The 17052-nt window shown below is 61.5% G+C and overlaps 1 protein-coding gene across 8 annotated transcripts in view; it reads left to right on the forward strand.

The window, feature by feature from the left end:
• GSE1 (Gse1 coiled-coil protein) overlaps positions 1 to 17052 on the forward strand; it is a 98323-nt gene that overhangs the window by 54147 nt on the left and 27124 nt on the right. The window contains exon 1 of one of the 8 annotated variants that reach the window (XM_066327484.1): positions 12234 to 12251. The exons of 6 other annotated variants lie outside the window; for them this stretch is intronic. Coding sequence is in view for 1 of the 2 variants with exons in the window: in XM_066327481.1 (XP_066183578.1) it covers positions 15508 to 15544 (37 nt within the window). In the remaining variant the exon portion in view is untranslated. Of the gene's footprint in view, positions 1 to 12233; positions 12252 to 15286; positions 15545 to 17052 lie in introns of those variants that run through there. One more of the 8 variants, XM_066327481.1, reaches the window with a different exon arrangement.

Here is a 17052-nt window from a genome sequence, read left to right on the forward strand (position 1 = left end):
TAAAACAGCTCGTCTGTCACGACACAATAGATCCGTCAGGCTGCTGGCTGCTGGCACGGCCCAGGGGACACGGCCCCGGGGCTGGGTGGGTGCTGGCTTGCCCCTTCCATCTCCCTCAGCCATGCTGGGGCTCACCAGGGTGTTCAGGATCTCAGCAGAGGGGTAGGGACAGGGACAGGGACAGGAGCCAGGTGTCCCGGCTGATACCCCTGCCAGCCCCTGCTCTGCCGCAGGGAGATACAGCCCCGTGTCCTGGCACCCTGCCATGCCCGCTGCCCTCACTCCTCACCAGCCAAAAATACCCTGGGAGGCCCCAGCACGAGGTGCCCCTCATGCAAGGGACGTTCCCGAGGGAATTGCTCACCTTCATCCACCCCAGTCCCACTTTCCTCTTGACTTCAGGGTCTTTTTATCCAGTTTTGCATCAGCTTCTCGATAATTCCTGGCATCTCAATATCCAGAATGCTGACGGGTGCAGGCTGGGCGCTGCATCCCCCTGCAGCACCACCCTCTGGTATAGGTGCAGGACCCACCCCGGGACCCCCAGCCCAGAAACTGGGTGGTTTCTGAGAACTCAAAAGTGTCTCCAATTAGGAGCAGCGGTGCCGCGGCGCGCTGGCGAGGCACTGGGGCTGTCACTGTGCCGCCTTAATTAGCAGCACCAGGGCAGGGGTCAGCACAGCTCGGCGGTCTTGACAAGGCTGCTATCAAGTGCAAGGAGGGAGGAGGAGGGAAGGGAGGGGAAAAAAAGCAAAGCTCCCCATCTCAGGACCAGCCTGAGCGGCGGGGAGGGGGAGGATGAGCGCGCCGGAGCCACGCAGGCAGAGTTAAAAGGGAATAAAATGGTCGCTGTCACCCGCCGGCGGCTCAGCGCCGGGGCTGTGCCTCCCGCTGCCGGGGTGTGGGAGCGGTCCTGGGCCCCCCCAGCAGCCTGAACGCCAGCCTGGGGAGGGGGGCACGGGACCCCCACCATGCTGGAGATGAAGAGCTGGTCGTCTTTGCTGCAGAGCCTCAGTAAGTGACAGGGGCGGCGAGGCTGGGGGCTGTGGGGACACTCCTGCTCTGGGGACACCCCACTGCGAGGTCCCCACAAGCTGTCCCTGTCCCCTGCCCCACGGTGCAAGGGGAAGCGGGTGGGTGGCATGGCCGGGGCGAGGGTCCCACAGCCCCTGGCCCCGCGTGCCGCCCCGTCCCCTCTCCGGCGTCCCCAGCCGCGGGGTCAGCGCCCGGCCGCGGCCAGGCTTAACCTCTGCCCTCACCCTCCCGACCTCCAGCCCTGTTAAAAAGGGTTTAAATGCAAAGTTATTTGATAGCTAATCCCAGCTATCCTGGGGGCAGCCCCGGGCTTTGGCGCTGGGAATCGCCCCGAGCCGGGACCCTCGGGCGGCACCGCCGGCACAGCCGGGGTTGTGCCGGGGCTGGAGGTCAGGCAAACGCGCCGATTAAAGTCTGGCGGGTGAAAAGAGCTTAAACAAATCCCAAATCCCTCAGATGCCAGATGAGGCTCGGTTGAAATTTGCTCGGGAGCCGCAGTGAGAAGGGGGAGAGAACTGGCAGGAGCACTGGGAAGGCCAAAACTGCGGGGGGTACTGGGGAGGCTGTGTGGGTGCTGGGAGGGTTTGGGACAGGGCACGGGGCTCAGTTGGTGCTGTGGGGGCCAGGGCAGTGTTGGGGGGCCCTTTGTGCCTTCCTGCCCTACATCCCTTTGCTGCTGTGCCAGGAGGGACCGGCATCAGGGAACCCCCTGTTTTGCCATCATCTCCCCATCTTAGCACGGCTCTCCTCCAAAATGCCATTTGTGGGGTGCCAAGGGGAGACACAGGTGGGTGACCTCATGCTGAGCAGTCACCCAGCCAAACTGCGTGCTTGGGAGCAAAAAATCCTGAATTTTTCCCCCATGGCGTGAAGGTGCTCACTCGTCCCTGGGGCTGTGCCACTGAGGAGGTCACGGGTCCCTGGCCTGCTGTGTCTCCTTGCTTTCCCCAGGGAAAGATGAGTCCTGGAGGTGCCAGGCTGCAGCCTCACATCAGGATAGGGAGCAAAGTGTTCTCAGGTAGCCAGATCCTGCCATCCTGTTGTGATGCCATTAGGAAAACTGAGGCAGGAAACCAGGAGGTGCTGGTGGGGTGGGATGGGATGGGATGGGGGCTGTGGGTGGGAGGCAGCCAGAGGAGGAGGAATAAGGGGACAATTCCTGGTGACAGCTGTCCGGCCTGGGGCTGAGGTGACCGGACAGGCTCTGTCCCTTCAGTCCTTACCTGTCGCCAGTGGCAATGAGTCCCCAAAGAACCTCCAGGGCCAGCTGAACCCCAGCGCAGGGATGGAGGTCACAGGTGCTGTGAGGAGCCACGCAGACCCCCGGGCCTCCCTTAATTGGGGAGGATGGATCACTGCAGGAAAGGCTGGGGATCTCTGTGCTCCCTGCCCCAGTGGTTATGAGATGCCAGCCTCTCCATTGTCACCTTGCACTTCCATCGTCGTGCCCGTCCCATTGTGGTGCACTCTCCTTCACACCCCCTTGGGAGCGCTGGGGACAATCCCAAATCAGGCAGCTGGTGGCAGGGTGGCCTCTGTGCAGGGACCATCGGCCTCCCCAGCTCTGTCACGTCCCCCATTCCACATCCCTGCCCACCAAGGGTTAACCCTGCAGAGGCAGGATGCCTGCAAGCCCTTGTGCCAGTTCAGAAATGAATGTTGCCTTTAATATACCATCCTTCAATCCTTATCTCTCCTAATTTATTGGACATAACTGGTTGCGCTGATGGATTCGTGGCTTAGACCTTGGCTTCTAAATTTCAGCATTAATAATCTGCCCCTTCATTCTGCTCTCCAGATGTCTTTCATTTATCTGCTTATTCAGTAGGGGTGCAACCTCGCGTCCTCCGTGCCAGCGCTAATGTGGCCCGGTGACAATAAATTTGGACTTGTAATAACATGGCCAGATGAATGAATTGACCTCTTGGTGACTGTCACTCCCAGCCTCCCCCCATCGTTAGGGACTGCTGGGGGCGAGGGGGGCCCCTAACAATGGATGCTGGTGTCAACCCCCCTCCTCCTTGCTTTTTTTTTTTTTTTTTTTTTTTTTTCCCCAAATTCGGGAAAATTTGTGGCGAAGCAGATGAGGGGACTGCCTAATCTTGAATCAGCTTTGGAGCTGGGTGAGAGAGCAGCCATCCTTTGGGAAATCCTAAAACCGGGGAGCCATAACAGGGCCCCGCAGGGGCTGTGACCCCTCTGCCCAGGTGGGGACGTGTCAGTGCTGCCGGGCTGAACCTGCACCGGGCGGGTTGCGCACCTGAGAGCGTGCGGAGGAATGTGTTTGCTTAATTAATTGGCGGCGGGAGCGCGCCGGGGGTGTAAATCTAACGTGGGCCTTGGCAGCCTGCAGTGCCGCGCACGCAAGACTAGACTTTAAATAAGGGTGCAATTATTGTTTGAATAATTGACGAACAACGGGCGCGCATCGGCGCTCAGCCTAATGGGCTTTGATCGCTCGCCAGGGCCGCCCGGCGCGCCGGCATCCCGCCCATGAAGGATGTGAGGGGTCCAGCCAGGGCTGGTGGGTGGGTCAGCGGGGGAAACTGGGGTGCTGCTCCCCCATGGGTGGGTTTCGTGGGGTAGATGTGGAAAGTGGGGTGTCATTTCCCCTCCCTCGCCTCACCCCCGGCCGACAGCGCGGCGCCGCGCGGTCGGCCGGGGAGGAGGAAGAGGACCCTGCACGTAGCAATTGATTTAAATCATTTTAGAGAGGACCTATGGAAAATAAAAAGCCTTTAATCACATTTGTATCCATTTCCAGCCTCGGTAAATCAATTTGGATTGAGCTGGGTGCCACGGTTACAGCTGATTAGCGCGCGGCGGATGGGGTCAAATTAATGCTAGCTGGGTTGGCTTAATGGGGTCACCGTTGTGAGCATCCCTCCTCCGGGGCGCTGGGGTGGGGAGAAACATTTCGGTCCTGTCCATGCCAGGGAGAGCTTTGCCAGCAGGGAAGTGCCAGGATGGGAGCTCCATGCTGCTCCGTGCCTCAGTTTCCCCTTGCACGTCAGCGATAACCATCACAGAGGAGCCAGCGAGCAACGCTGGGGGTATTTAGGGGGAAATTTGGGTTATCCCACCTTCCTGTCCCCATCCCACTGTGCATCACCCACGTGTCAGAGCCGCTCGCGTGTCCTCCCCGCTGCCCCACGGAGGAGCCATAAACAGGACCCTGCGCCCCGGTGCCGGTTAATTTGTTTTCAATAGGTTCCAATCAATTAAGCGTGGTCCTGGCCAAGGGAAAAGTGCCTCGGTAATTGGTGAAAATAAATCACTCGGCGCGGCCCCGCGGTGGTGCCTGGGAGCCTGGGCTGCGGCCGCGTGGCGCTGTGGGGATGGGGACACTGGGGATGGAACCCGCCTCGCCGGGTTCCTGGCCGGGATTCCTGCGGGGCTGGCGTGTGATCCGCTGGGAATGGCGTGCTTGGAAGCTCCCAGCCCGCTTCCTTCGCGTCTCCCTGCCTGCCCTGCCTGCTCCTTGCACGCGATGCCTGCCTGCACCCCGGGGTGAGGGCGATGCCTCCCTGCCCGTCCCCACGGTGGGGAGCATCCCCCCCATCCCTTCACCCGCCTCCCCCAAGCCCTGCCCCAACCGGGGCTGTAATTACCGCACGCTGTGCTTTGATTGCTCCATTCCAATTAATTAAACCCGGCGGTGACCCAAATTATGATCCCTTGTCTTGTCAAGCGCCGTATTTTTAACCTTAACTGGCTGGGCTGTGTTTAGATTTCCAATCCGGGCAGAAATGTCACCCGGGGAGAGTGACTGGCGTTGAACCCAGCCTTCCCGTGACGAACCCCGTAATTAGAAACCCTCGTGTCCCCGAGACGGGTCTTTAAAGCTGTCAGAAGCCAAGATCCAGCCATTTGATACAAGACTATCATTAGCTGTGCCCAACCTATTAGCTGCAGGTAAATAACAGGCTGTACCGGAGCCGGGGAACAGGCGGGTTGGGGAATTGGATGATTCTTAATTAGGAGAAGCGGTGCGAGGGATGCTTTCCCCTCTAATTGCCTTCGTTAGCAGCCTGGGTGTGTGTCCCTGTGCTTGGATCCTCTTTCCCGGCGCGGTGACGGCTCCTGCGCCCCATCTTCCCATGGCGGTGCCCATCCCTCCTGCTGGCCCGGCGATGGGATGGGCACCGCGATGGGAAGGCAGGGGCATGAAGCCATTTCCCAGGCTTGGATAGGGATTGATGGTCTCCGGTCCAAGCAGAGGATAAATCTGGGCTTGCCGCCGCTTTCCGAGGGCTTGTCTGGGTGACATATTCGGTTGGTTTGAATGTCTGGATGGAAAATCAATCACCGGGGCTGTTTCCGTCCCCCCTTTCGCGCTACGTTTTAATTTGCCAGGCTGCGGGGTCCGTACTCCGAGGATCCATCTATATTTGTGTCAAGTGCCGGCGTCTTTGTCTCCCTGGTGTGGAATCGTCCTTCCCAGCTTGGCACACTGTGCCCTGGGCGCAGCGTTGGGGTGCACGTGGGCACTGGGGTGGTCTCCCACCCTCCTGGGGTTTTCCCTGCTGGTGGAGCTGCCCTCCCTCACCCGATAGAAGGGTACAGAAAGTGGGAAACTGAGGCATGCAGGCTCTGCTTTCCCTGCTGGATGGATGAGGCTCCCACCCTGCTCTGCCCGACCCCCAACAGCAGCAGGACCCCCCATATCCAACCTGTGTGGGGGGGTCAGGAGACACCCATCAGTGCCGCGGCGGCGGTGCCGCCCGCCAGGCCCTCGCCGGCCTGCCCCCGCCTGATCCCTCTCCTGCAGACGCTCTCCCTGACACCGGCTGACAAGAGCCATTTCCAAGATGGATTGATTCAATTTAGCACCGATTTTTTGCCGGGGCCGGTGACGTACGGCTCCCCAGCCGGCGCTGGGCGGCACGTGACTCCCCAGCGCCCGCCGTCATTAGAGCAGCTCAGCACCGGCTGCTGCAGCCTGATCAGCCCCGGCCAGCACGGGAGAGAGCCTCATCCTGCCCTGCCACGGCTCCACCGGCCTCCCGCCCCGCCATTCCCACCGGCATCTGGCCCTGGGAATGCTGGCGTGGTGAGGTACTCGGGATTGTGGCAGCTGGTACCCAGGGTGGTACCCAGGGATGCTGGTGTTGGTACCCAGGGATGCTGCCGGCAGTACCCAGAGATGACTGCAGTAATACCCAAGGGTGTTGGCAGTGGTACCCAGGGATGCTGGCAGCGCTCCCCAGGGATGTTGATGCTGATACCCAGGGATGCTGGCAGTGATACCCAGAGATGCTGGTGGTGGTACCCAGGGATGCTGGCGGCGATACCCAGCGGTGCCAGAGCCGCTGGCGAGGCTGCGCGGGGGTGATTTTGTTTGTTCCCTCGTTTTCTGGGTTTTTCTCCAGGCTTGATGAGTATGTCTGGTTCTTTCTCACTGTCTGTCTTCTCCTCTCTCCTTCCTTTGGAGGCAAATGGCTGACTGATTGCTTTTCATCTCCCGCTCTGAGGAGCTGTAAGAGCTACTTTATACAAACATCAATTACAGGCACGTAATAAATTAAGGCTCCCTTACACCGAACCCATTAGAGTCCACTCTCATATCAAAGCGCTCCCATCACACACGGATTGGGGTGGAGTGGGGGGGAGGAGGGAGAGGGAGGAAAATGTCTTATTAGCCGGCAGATTGTTAGCAGAACACTGATTTAATTGTGTCCCCGCGCCCGAGCGCGGGAGGAGGACGGAGGGGGGGGTGCGGAGGGGGGGCACCCGGGGCCTGCCAAAAAAGAAATGCCCAGGGATTGTTCCCTTCCCCGAGGTGCTGGGGGGCCACCTCCCTCCCAGGCTTGTCCCCGTGCCAGCGCCGGCTGCCAGCGATTCTCCTGGTAACGGCCGTGTTTTGGAGGTGCCCCCCACCCCAGCAGGCACCGTGCTCAGGGGCAAAGCCCAGGGGTGGGTGAGTGATGGCTGCTCACCCTCCTCCTACCCCCACCACCTTTGGGGCGCCACCTCGAGCACCTTGGCCCGACTGGGTGATGCTGAGGGCTGCCGGGGCAGGGAGAGCGTGGCAGCTGCCTGGTGTCCCCCTGTGTGCCAGGACCTTGTGGCGAGTCCTGCCATGGCACAGTGGGCATCGGGGCTGGGAACCCCGGGCTGGGAACTCCCCCGGATGCCTCCCTGCATTTTGGATGGTGCATCGGGGTGTGGAGGTGGAAAACTCGGGTGGATGAGGGGCAGGCGGGAGGCAGGGAGCAAACTTCCCTGTAGGACAAAGGCGGCTGCATCCGCCAGCAGCTCCCGCTGCCTCTGCCTGCGAATAAATAGCCTCCAGGCTGTCAGTCTGGCACTACCCCGGGGCTGGAGGCTCTTGGAGAGGAACGGAGCCCGGGAACAGCAGGCATGGCTGGAGCGCTGCCCGTCGGGGCTGTGCAGGCGCTGGCACGCCGCGCCAACACGCTCTGCCCGGCCGGGGCTGCCTCCCAGCCCGGCCTGGTGGCCCACGGCCTCCCCAGACATCCCTCGGGATGGCCATGGCTCCCCAGGGTGCGTGGTGTGCAGTATTGGGGGTTGTCCATGGCTTGTGACACCTGGCAGGTCACCCAGGTTGCCTGTGCTCCCTCAGAGGTGACATCCTGTGCTGCAAACGGGGTGTCGTGCACACGTGTGTGAGTGCACACGCAGAAACTCGTCCCCCTCTGCTGAGGGATGTTGTGCACACGTGTTGGTGCTCACACACACACACACACATCCCTCTCAGCTGAGGCTGTGCATGGTGCACACACGCACCGAGCTCCTCTCTGCACGCTCCATCCCGCTGTGCCTCCCCCTTCCTGCACACCCCAGGGTGCGGGCTGGGGGTCCTGCTCGCCCCCCTTCCTTCCAGGGCAGGTTTTATCTCCCGGCCTGCTCCCTGCCTGCCGTTCCCTCGCTGCCCTCTGAGCCTGACATTTACATATTAATATTTTCCAGGGAGGCAATGCGTTGCGGTGCAAGTGTCTGCATTGTGGTTGCACATAATGTAAAGTGAGATAAAGCGCCCGGCTCCGCTATGAATAACTGCAAATGAAAACCCATGTGGCCATAAAAGCCTTCACATTTGCCCTGTCAGCATGTGGTACATCGGCTAAACAACTGATTTAGCTTTTCTTTTTTTTTTCCAAGGTTTATCACCACTTACAGAGGACATGCTCTTTGTGTACTGCCTGTCGCTTTCTGCTCAGCTTCCTTGTCACTTCCCCTCGGCGTCCTCCCAGCCGGGCCCCGAAACGATGCTCTGCTCCTCTAAACCGCCCTGACAGCCCCTATTAGCTTCTGGCCGAGTACAGCTTGGCGCTGCTGGGGCTATTTATCTCGCCGGCACAGAGGGCTGTTATCTATCACCCTCGCTCCGTTCGGCCCCGCTCCTCCGCTTCTGCTGATGGCAGGGATTTGGGATGGGGTCCTGGTGGGGCCTGAGGGGGAGCGAGGGGACCTGGGAGCGCTTATCCCTCCTCCCAAAGGGGCTGGATCCAGCCACCAGGCTTGGCTTTTTTGGCCGTGGCGGCTCCTTATCCTGGTGCTCTGACCCTCCCAGTGCCAAGGAGGATGCAGCCCAAACCGCTGGGGATAACCCGGAGAATTATCCCCGCTCCTACGCGGCGTGGCTGCTGTCATCCCCACAGCGGTGGCCCCGGGCAGGGGCGATGTCCCTGCGGGACCGCTGCCTCCCGAAGGCGCCGGCTTGGGTGCCAGACCTGAAATACCGGGTGGGGCGGGAGCAGGCGGGGTGGGGACGCCGGGGAGCGGGACGAGCAGCTCCGTGCGGTGCCCGCGGCACGGGGGGAGGACGGGGGTCCCCGCTCGGTGCCCGCCGAGCTGCCTGGCCCTCGGCCAAGGGCGCTGGCACCCAGCCGGGCCCCGGCACCGCCAGTAACCAGAGCTGCCTCCCCTCGCTGTTATTTCAGCAGGTGGGGGCGGATCGGTTTACAAGGCCCGGGAGATGCCTATCAGTCCCCTCCCGCCACTTCGTCCCCGCGCCACCTCTGCCACGTCCCCGTTAGCAGGGCTGGACATCACTGGTGATGGCAGCTGCCATCAGCACTGGTCACCTCCCCTGGCCACTCTGCTCTTTGAGGTCCCCTGCACTGGCTGGTGCCGGCAGAGGGACTGCAGTGTCACCAGCATGGTGGCCTTTGCCCCTGGCTGCCCCGTGCCACCACCTCGGCTCGTCCCCTTGAGTCACACCGGCAGCTGGGACGTCATGGCCGGTGCCAGGGAGGTGTTGTCCTGCAGGGCCAGCCTGGGCTGGCTCCAGCTCTGTGTCACCCCACGCCCTGCCCGGGGTGCCAGCGTGCCTGGGCTCTGGGCAGGGGCTGAGGGGCCCTGTCCCACTGGCTTGCATCAGAGCATGCTGGGGGTGTTGCACAAGTGTTTTCTGCCTCAACCTGCCCCTGGCCAGCGCTTGGGGAGGGCTGTGGGGGGCCGTGGGTGGGAGGCAGGGGGCTGGGGTGGTTGTTTACAGCCACGGAGCTTGTTTCCTTCCACCTGCCTCGGGGGAAGCAGTTAGCGATTTGTTAGTCAAACCAGATGAGCCTTCCTGGAGCGGCTTCCTGCCAGGCTCAGCGCGGCCTGGCCACCCTGCTGGCAGGGTCCCCTGTGTCCCCTGGCCCCTGCCGTGCCCCCCACCGCAGCCAGTGCCACACGGAGGGCGCGTGGGTGGGATGTGGTGAGGCTCAGCAGCCTCCAGGCATCACCTGGAGTGGTGTGGGCACCCCTGAGCAGCCTGCGTGGGGCTTGGCAAAGCAGGGTGGTGCCTGCTTTGGGGCCTCTCCCCAGATACCTCCGGGGAGGTTGTGCTGGCCCATGGCAGAGCCCACGGTGGCTTGGTGGGGTGGGTGAGGTGGAGAGGTGCTCTCCAGGGAGATGTTTGGGTGCTCGGGCGCTGTGTGACGCACCGAGCCACCACTGTGACAAGGACAAGTGTGCATTGAGTGTCAAGCCCCGTGCATCATCCACCATGAGCCACGTGTGGCGCATCGTGTCCCATGTGCCACGTCACACGGTGTGCTGAACCTGCTGTGGTGCAGCCATGACAAGCAACACACACTGAAAATAACGCGCTGAGCACCGTGTGCCGACCCCCATGCCCCAGACACCAAACCCCACGTATCCTACACCCCTGGATGATGTGCCAGACCCCTGCACTGAGCGTTCTGTGCATCAGGAGCCCCGTGGTCAGGCCCTGAAGCCCCACGCGCCCTGGTGCATCCCTCACACATCCAGCCCCACTGCCCCGACCCCGCGGGACCGGGGCCCACGCAGGATGCTGGAAGTGCCAGCCCTCGCCCCCTCGCTCACCGAGTGGCGCCGGGTGATAAATAAGGAAGTTAACACCCAACCCGGGCTGCTAATTAGCTTTTAACCTGTACTAGCAGTTAACTACAAAAGGCAGTCATTTGTTCCGGGGAGCTGGTAGCGTAGAAAGAACGAAACATGGCCAATTTTGTTCAGGATGAATTAAGACTTGCAAATGTAAAATGAGTTCATCTATTTAATTAAGTAGCGGCAATATGGATGTTAAATTAAGTTAATGGCAGGCATGCCAAAACAAGGTTATACAAATCTTGTCCTGGAGGGGTGGGTTCCGGATCCGGCCCTTGGATGTGAGGCGCTGGGAAGGGCCCTGGGGTGGGCTGGTGGCCCTGGGGACGCCCCGCTGGCCTCCTCGGGGACAGAGGGAGATGGAGGTGGAGGGAAGAAAAAACAAGGCAGGAGGAGGAAAGGCCAAAAGCGCGTCTCAGGCAGCGCCGCAATCTTATCAGGGCTGAACTTTACTCTCCCGCTGAAGATATAGGATACTTTAGGGACATCGGAAAGAAATAATAACCCTCTGATTTGTAGCTCTTGGGCTCTGGCAACCGGGGGGGAAGGAAGACTGTCTTCTGCCATTACCATTTTTTGTATGAACTATTCCCCAAAGAAATCAAACCCTTGTACAAGCCCTCCCGTGCGGCAGCCCCTGCTCCGGCGCTGACCCGAGCCGTACGGATTATCACCGCGCATCGCAGCCGGAGACAGGAACATTCATTAAAATTTGAAACACAAATGGAAAATTGCTACTTGAAGCCTCCTTGCCGGAGAGCCAGCCGCTTGATCAGAGACCTCATTAATGTATCTAATGTGTAAGGAACAATTAGACTTTTCGAAGACATCCTTTTCCCAGCCAGGGAAAAAAAAAAAAAAAAAAGACAACAAAACACCAGAAGCGGCTTGAACCCCTCCCAATCCAAAGCAACCCCAAACCTGCCCCAGGAGATCGGGGTGCACAGCCCCAGGGGGAGCCTACGAGCCGCCCGAGAGTCTCGGCTCCATCCCGGCACCCGAAATGCCCGTTTCTCCTCAAGTTAGATGGGGAGGAAAGTGGGCTGATTAAAAAGCTGATTTCTTTTCCCAGCGACCGGCAGGGTTTTGCCATCCTCCCGTAATTAGCCGGTTACACGGCCGTATGTTTTATTTATGAGCCGAGGGCGGAGGGAAGGGGAAGCGGAGGAACGACCGTGCCCTATATATCTGCAAATAAAACACTTCATTTCCCTCCTGGGGAATGTCACCTCGAGAAACCATCGCTTTCCTGCTCACTGCCCCGTCCAAATCGCAGGCTGTAAATGGCTTTGTGGGCCTGGCTGGCGCTCAGATGGGTTTAAAATATGGATTTATGTCTTTATTCCGCATAGTCAAAGGTCAACAAGAGCAGGAAATCATCGCTGAGCTGCTTATTTACGATGGGAGGCGACCGCCCGCTCCTCTTGAACCTGTGTCCCCACTGCTGCAGGCTTGCAGGGTGCCGGGCTGCAGGGAATGCGGTGGAGCCCGTGCCTCAGTTTCCCCAGAGCGGGCATCCCTTGGGGTTGGGCATCCCACTGCGGGCCCAAGGGCTGGCTGGATGTCCCCATCTCGGCTACATCCCGCTCCGTGGGGACATCCCCAGGCTCGGGTGTCCCGGTGGCCATCCGGAGCTGTCCGGGGAGCGGCGTGGGCAGGGCCCGGCCCCGCAAGCTGCGCTCTCATGCTTTGCTAATCCCGCCTGGCACCTGCCCCAGCTCCCGGCGGCTCCGCGCGAGCAAAGGAACCAATTAATCCTCCCGGCGCTCGGGGAAGTGGGTCAGGCTCGTCAGGCTCTCCCGCTAACGAGGGGCGAGGCGCGGCGTGGCCCAGCCGGCTGCTGGGTGGCCGGGCGGGTGTCTCCCGGCCGGTGCCCGCCTGCCGCTGGGGTGGTAAGTGGGTAAACTGAGGCAGGGTGGTCGCCCGCGAGAAGCGGGGGCCGGCCCAGGAGGGTGGCGGAGAATTTCGGTTGGCACGATGTCGCAAAGGCTTTCCCAACGGGGCTGTCCCCACGGCCGCCGTTCCTCGGTTTCCCCGCGGCCGGCCGAGCAACGGGCGCTCCCGGTGATGGGGCGTTGGGGTTTTGGGAGGCAGGGCGGGGATGGAGCGCAGGCAGGGCGCCCCTTTGAAGTGGAGCCCAACTTCCAGGAGTGAAGCAATTCTCGTTTGCATAATGAATAAAGGGAGAGGAGAGGAGAGGAGAGGAGAGGAGAGGAGGGGGGGGGACGAGGGGGGGTGAAACCCCAAAACCGGAGCTGGCAGGCAGGTCTGCCCTCCTCCCCTCCCTGCCTGCCCCGCTCCCCCAGCCGCCTGTAATTACAGGTTTATTGCCTGCGCAGCTATTGTGTAATGACATGTTTGCAAATTAATTTTTACGGCTCCTGCCGTGGGGGGGGGGGTTGAGCAGGGGAGGGGTCTCCCGGTGCTTGCCTGAACCCAGCAAATCCAACCCCTCTGCCAGCGAGGTGGGAATTGGGGGATGTGGTGACTCCAAAGCTTTCCCAGCGTGGGGTTGGGGGGTGTCCCCATTGCACCCATAAAGAGGGGGCGTTGGGTTTGGGGCACCAAGCCAGGTGTGTCACCCCGTAGGTGACATTACAGAGTGCACCAGTGCGGTGTGACGGGGGTTTGGCCCGGGTGGGGGGACACGGTGGAGCAGCACCCCGAGGGTGGGAGCAGCACCCCAAGGGTGGGAGCAGCACCCCACAGCGCACGGTGACACAGGGGGGCTGCCTGGGAGGGAGCGGGACGCGAGCGACGATGACTCAGGGGACGGGCCAGAAATACTCCCAGCGCCGATCTTGACAGATGTAGGTTAGGAAGGAAGAGAAGACATAATAATAATCCCCCGACCTGGAATCGGGAAAGCAATATTTAACGGGGGAGGGGGGGGAGGAGGAGGGTGCAGGTTTGCACAGGCTCTGTCTCTGCCCAGTGGGATTTTGGGGAGCACGGCTGGCAGGGTGGGAGTGCAGGGATACCTGTGTGTGTGTGCGTGCACTCCTGCAAGTGTGCAGCAGTGTGCACATTTGACCTCTCACAAACCGCCACGGGGCTGGATAGGTTTGGGGTGACACAGTGACACTCTTTTCCCCTTTGTGCCCACGCTCTGGTGAAGGTGACAGAGCAGGCAGCGGGCACCTGAGAGCGGCTGAATGCCATTTCGGGTGACACTGTGACCCCCATGCCCCTGCGTCCCCACGCTCTGGGGGCCACCTGGGAACGGATGGATGGCTTTGAGGTGACACCGTGACCTCCGTGCCCCCTGTCCCCGTGCTCCGGCGCAGGCAGGGGCAGGCGGCGGGCCCCTGGGAATGGCCTCTGTATCTTTAAGCTGTTGGAAGGGCTGGTCATTATCATACAGGATGTGGCTTCTCTTGCAGGGGCGAGATATCACACGTCGCCCTGGTGAACTTTGGTGTTAAAACCAGTTTGGGAAGAGAAGGACGGAGCTGGGCGGGGGCGCCTCTAACACTCTCGGGGGGCGCGCTCCCGCGGGAAGCGCGTGCCCGCGCCCATGCGTGCCTGGAGCCAGCAACACTCCCCCCCCTCCGCTCCTTTTCTCCAACCCGTCCCCTCCTTTCTCCACCCCGCCTTGGCTGATCGTTTGCTTAAAGCAAATTAAGCCGGGCCCTCGTTACTATGGTGCAGCCAGGATCTCCAGCCTCCCTCGCGCTCCCGTAATAGCATTTATTAGCCCTATTTGCCTGCAAGCATGTCTTCCCGGATCTGCTAATGCATCAGCGGAGAGGGGATGGGGGAGATCCTATCGGGCGGCTCATTCCAGCCCCCGGTGCCCGGCGAGGCCGGCGTGGGGGGGATTTAGGGGCTCACAGGGGATTTTTTGGGGGGGGGGGGATGCAGCAGGAGCTCACCCCCCAGCTCCCCGCGCCGGGCTTGGGGCAGGCGGCTTTGCTCGCTTGCCTTTTGTCAAGCAGCAGGCAGCTCCCGGCAGGCAGGAAAGTTGGGTTATTTATTGTTTTATTTCCTAATTTTCCCTCCTCGAGCGACTTGGGGTGGGGGGGGGGAGGTTGGTTTCCTATTTTTATTTTACATCTCTCTCTCCCCCCCCCCCCCCACCCCGCCGCCCGCCGCATCGGCAGCTGTTTGAAAACAGAAAAAGGCAAATTAAAAAAAAAAAAAATTAAAATGATTCCGTCTGTAGGCGAGGAGGAGGAGCGGGGTGGGGTGAGGGGGAAGGAGGCTGCTCCCCGGGGTGCCCCGGGGGGTTCACCCCCTCCCCCGAAAGCGCCGGGGCCAAAGGCTGGAGCCCGGGGGACGCGGGCGGTGGGCGGAGGGTGCCGGGGCGAGCAGCTGCCGGCCGCCCTCCTGCCCGCTGCCCGTCATTAGGGGAGACAAATCTGCTGTCAAGGAGCCAGATTTCCAATTTACCGATAATGATTCTTGCATGAAAATTGATCGAGGGGCAAGTCTGCCGCCTCTCGCCCGCCCGCCTTGGCGCAGCCCGAGGAGACGGGGCTTTCCGACCGCACGGACGGACGGACGGACACCGGCTCGCAAACCACCCCCCGAGTGGGTCACCCGCCCCACGGCCCCCCCAGCACCCTCCCCAACGTGGGGGGGACCCCACTGCACTGCTCAAGGGGTGCGTTCCCCGCCGCCGAGGGTCCCACCGCCTCTTCATCCTCCTCCTCTTCCTCGTCGTCGCCGGCTTTTTGTGTGCCTGCGGTTGGCAGCTGGGGGGGCTCAGCGGCAGGAAAACCCCCGGGAAGGCGTCACGCGTGGCAGCCGGGCTCCTGCCCTGGCCCCGCCGGTGACAGCCGCCACCGCCACCCTCCGCCGGCGCCCTGGGCTCGCTGCTATTTCAATTTTTATTTTTCCTCCTCCCCCCACGCACTTGATTCCCCCCGCTCCTCCTCCTCCTCCTCCTCCTCCTCCTCCTTCTCCTCCTCCCCGCTCCACCGTATTTTTTCGCCTCTGGTTTATTTTTCCAACCCCCTCCGTGTGGCTTGGTGCTAATTTTTGGGGTTTTTTCTTTTTTTTTTTTTTTTCTTTTTTTTTTTCTCTCTTTTTTTTTTTTTTTTTTTTTTTTCTTGCTTCCTGACACATCCTCCTCACGTTGGCTCTTTTATTTTTATTTTTAAATATTTTTTTTTCCCTGGCTGCAATGGAACTGTAACATAAATCATGTTTGGGTTGAAACCACCTCTCTATTACTTACCAGGTAAGGTACCGAGTGATGCTGCCGCCAGCCCTCTGCACTCCCTCTCCCCCCACTCCGGGGTGTCCCCCCGGGGTCCCCCCCAACCCGGGGACTCCCCTTTGTCCTCCCCAGCCAGCGGCAGCCAAGGGCGATTTGGGGGTGAACTTACTTTCTTCCAGCGCCTTATCAAAGGTTTTGGGGTCGGGGGAAGAGGGAAGAGGGGGGAAGCAGAGAGCCCTGGCACGGCACTGCAGCGTTTTGGGGTGCTTGGATTGCCCCTCTCCCTTCTCCTGCTGCCACTCCCTCACCCTGGGGCTTTCTCCCTCTCCCCCAGGAGCCGGGGGCGTTGTGACCGAGGTGGGATGGGGAGAAAAGCGGGACGCTGCGCTGTGTTTTGGGGTGCCGGCCTCGTCACTGCCCAGGGCACGGCGATATTTGGGGCACCAAAGTTTGCTGTGGCACCCCAGCCGGCAGCCCCGGCCCCCGCAGCAGCCGGCGAGGGAGAGGGAAGCCCCGGGGGGGTTTGGGGAGCACCCGTGGGGTTGGGGGGTACGTGCAGGGTGTGTGCTCAGGGGGAGTGTTCTGAGGGGAGCTTTGGGGTGCTGAGGGTGGGAGCTGGAGCTGCTCCGAGGGGTGCAGGCTCCGGGTGAGTGTTTGGGGTGCGCGCCGAAGGTGTCGACTCGGCACAGCGGGGCTGTGAGCTCAGGGTGTGATCTCGGGGTGCTCTCGGGGTTCACGCTCTCGATGCAGCCTCCGGATGCAGCCTGGGGCCGGCGGCCCCGGCCGTGAACTCGAGGCGCTTTCGGGGCTCAGCCTCGGGGGCTGCGCGCTCAGGGCGCTCTCCCGGAGTTGGGGAGCAGTGGCAGGGCCCTCGGCGGGGCTCGGTGCCCACCCGTGGCCGTTCCCCCGCCGATGGTTGTTTGTTTGAGGAAATGGCTTTGGCATGTGGCCGTTCTCACCGGAGCCAGCGGCTCTCGCAGCGCGCCTGCGCCGGAGCGCACGAAGGCGAGCCGGGAAGGGCGGCCGGGGGGCACCGGGGTCGAATTTGGGGTCCCCCCTCTCTGGGAGGGGTTGTGCTGTGACATCCCCTGCCAGCGCTGTGCCGCGGTGGGGACGTGGGTGACCTGCTTTCCTGTGGCACCCTGAGCGCTGCCAGCCTGCTCCGACCCTGCGCCCTCCTCCGTGCCGGCTGTGGGGGTCCCGCTCCCCGTGTTCCCCAAAAACACCATCCCCTTGCCTGCTCCTCGCTCTTCTGCACCGCCTGCAGCAGCCCTGGGCGATTCCTGCCCGGCCTCGGGGCCATCCCTTGCAGTGGGGACCCCTCCGAGGGCCGCAGGTGCAGGGAGACGGGTTTGGGGTTGGCTTTTTTCCCCCCTTAAATTCCGTATTTAGCCCGCGCCGGTCGAGCCGGGGTTCCCGGCGGCGGCTCCTGTTGCGTGAAACTTCTGGTTTTGCCGTTGTGGCTGATGCGCTAATTCCTCCTCCCTGGAAAACCCTGCTCCGGCCGGCTCCCCGAGCGCCTCGGAGGA

Source organism: Sylvia atricapilla, chromosome 12 (assembly GCF_009819655.1).
Source record: "Sylvia atricapilla isolate bSylAtr1 chromosome 12, bSylAtr1.pri, whole genome shotgun sequence".
In the NCBI taxonomy this organism is placed as follows: domain Eukaryota; kingdom Metazoa; phylum Chordata; class Aves; order Passeriformes; family Sylviidae; genus Sylvia; species Sylvia atricapilla.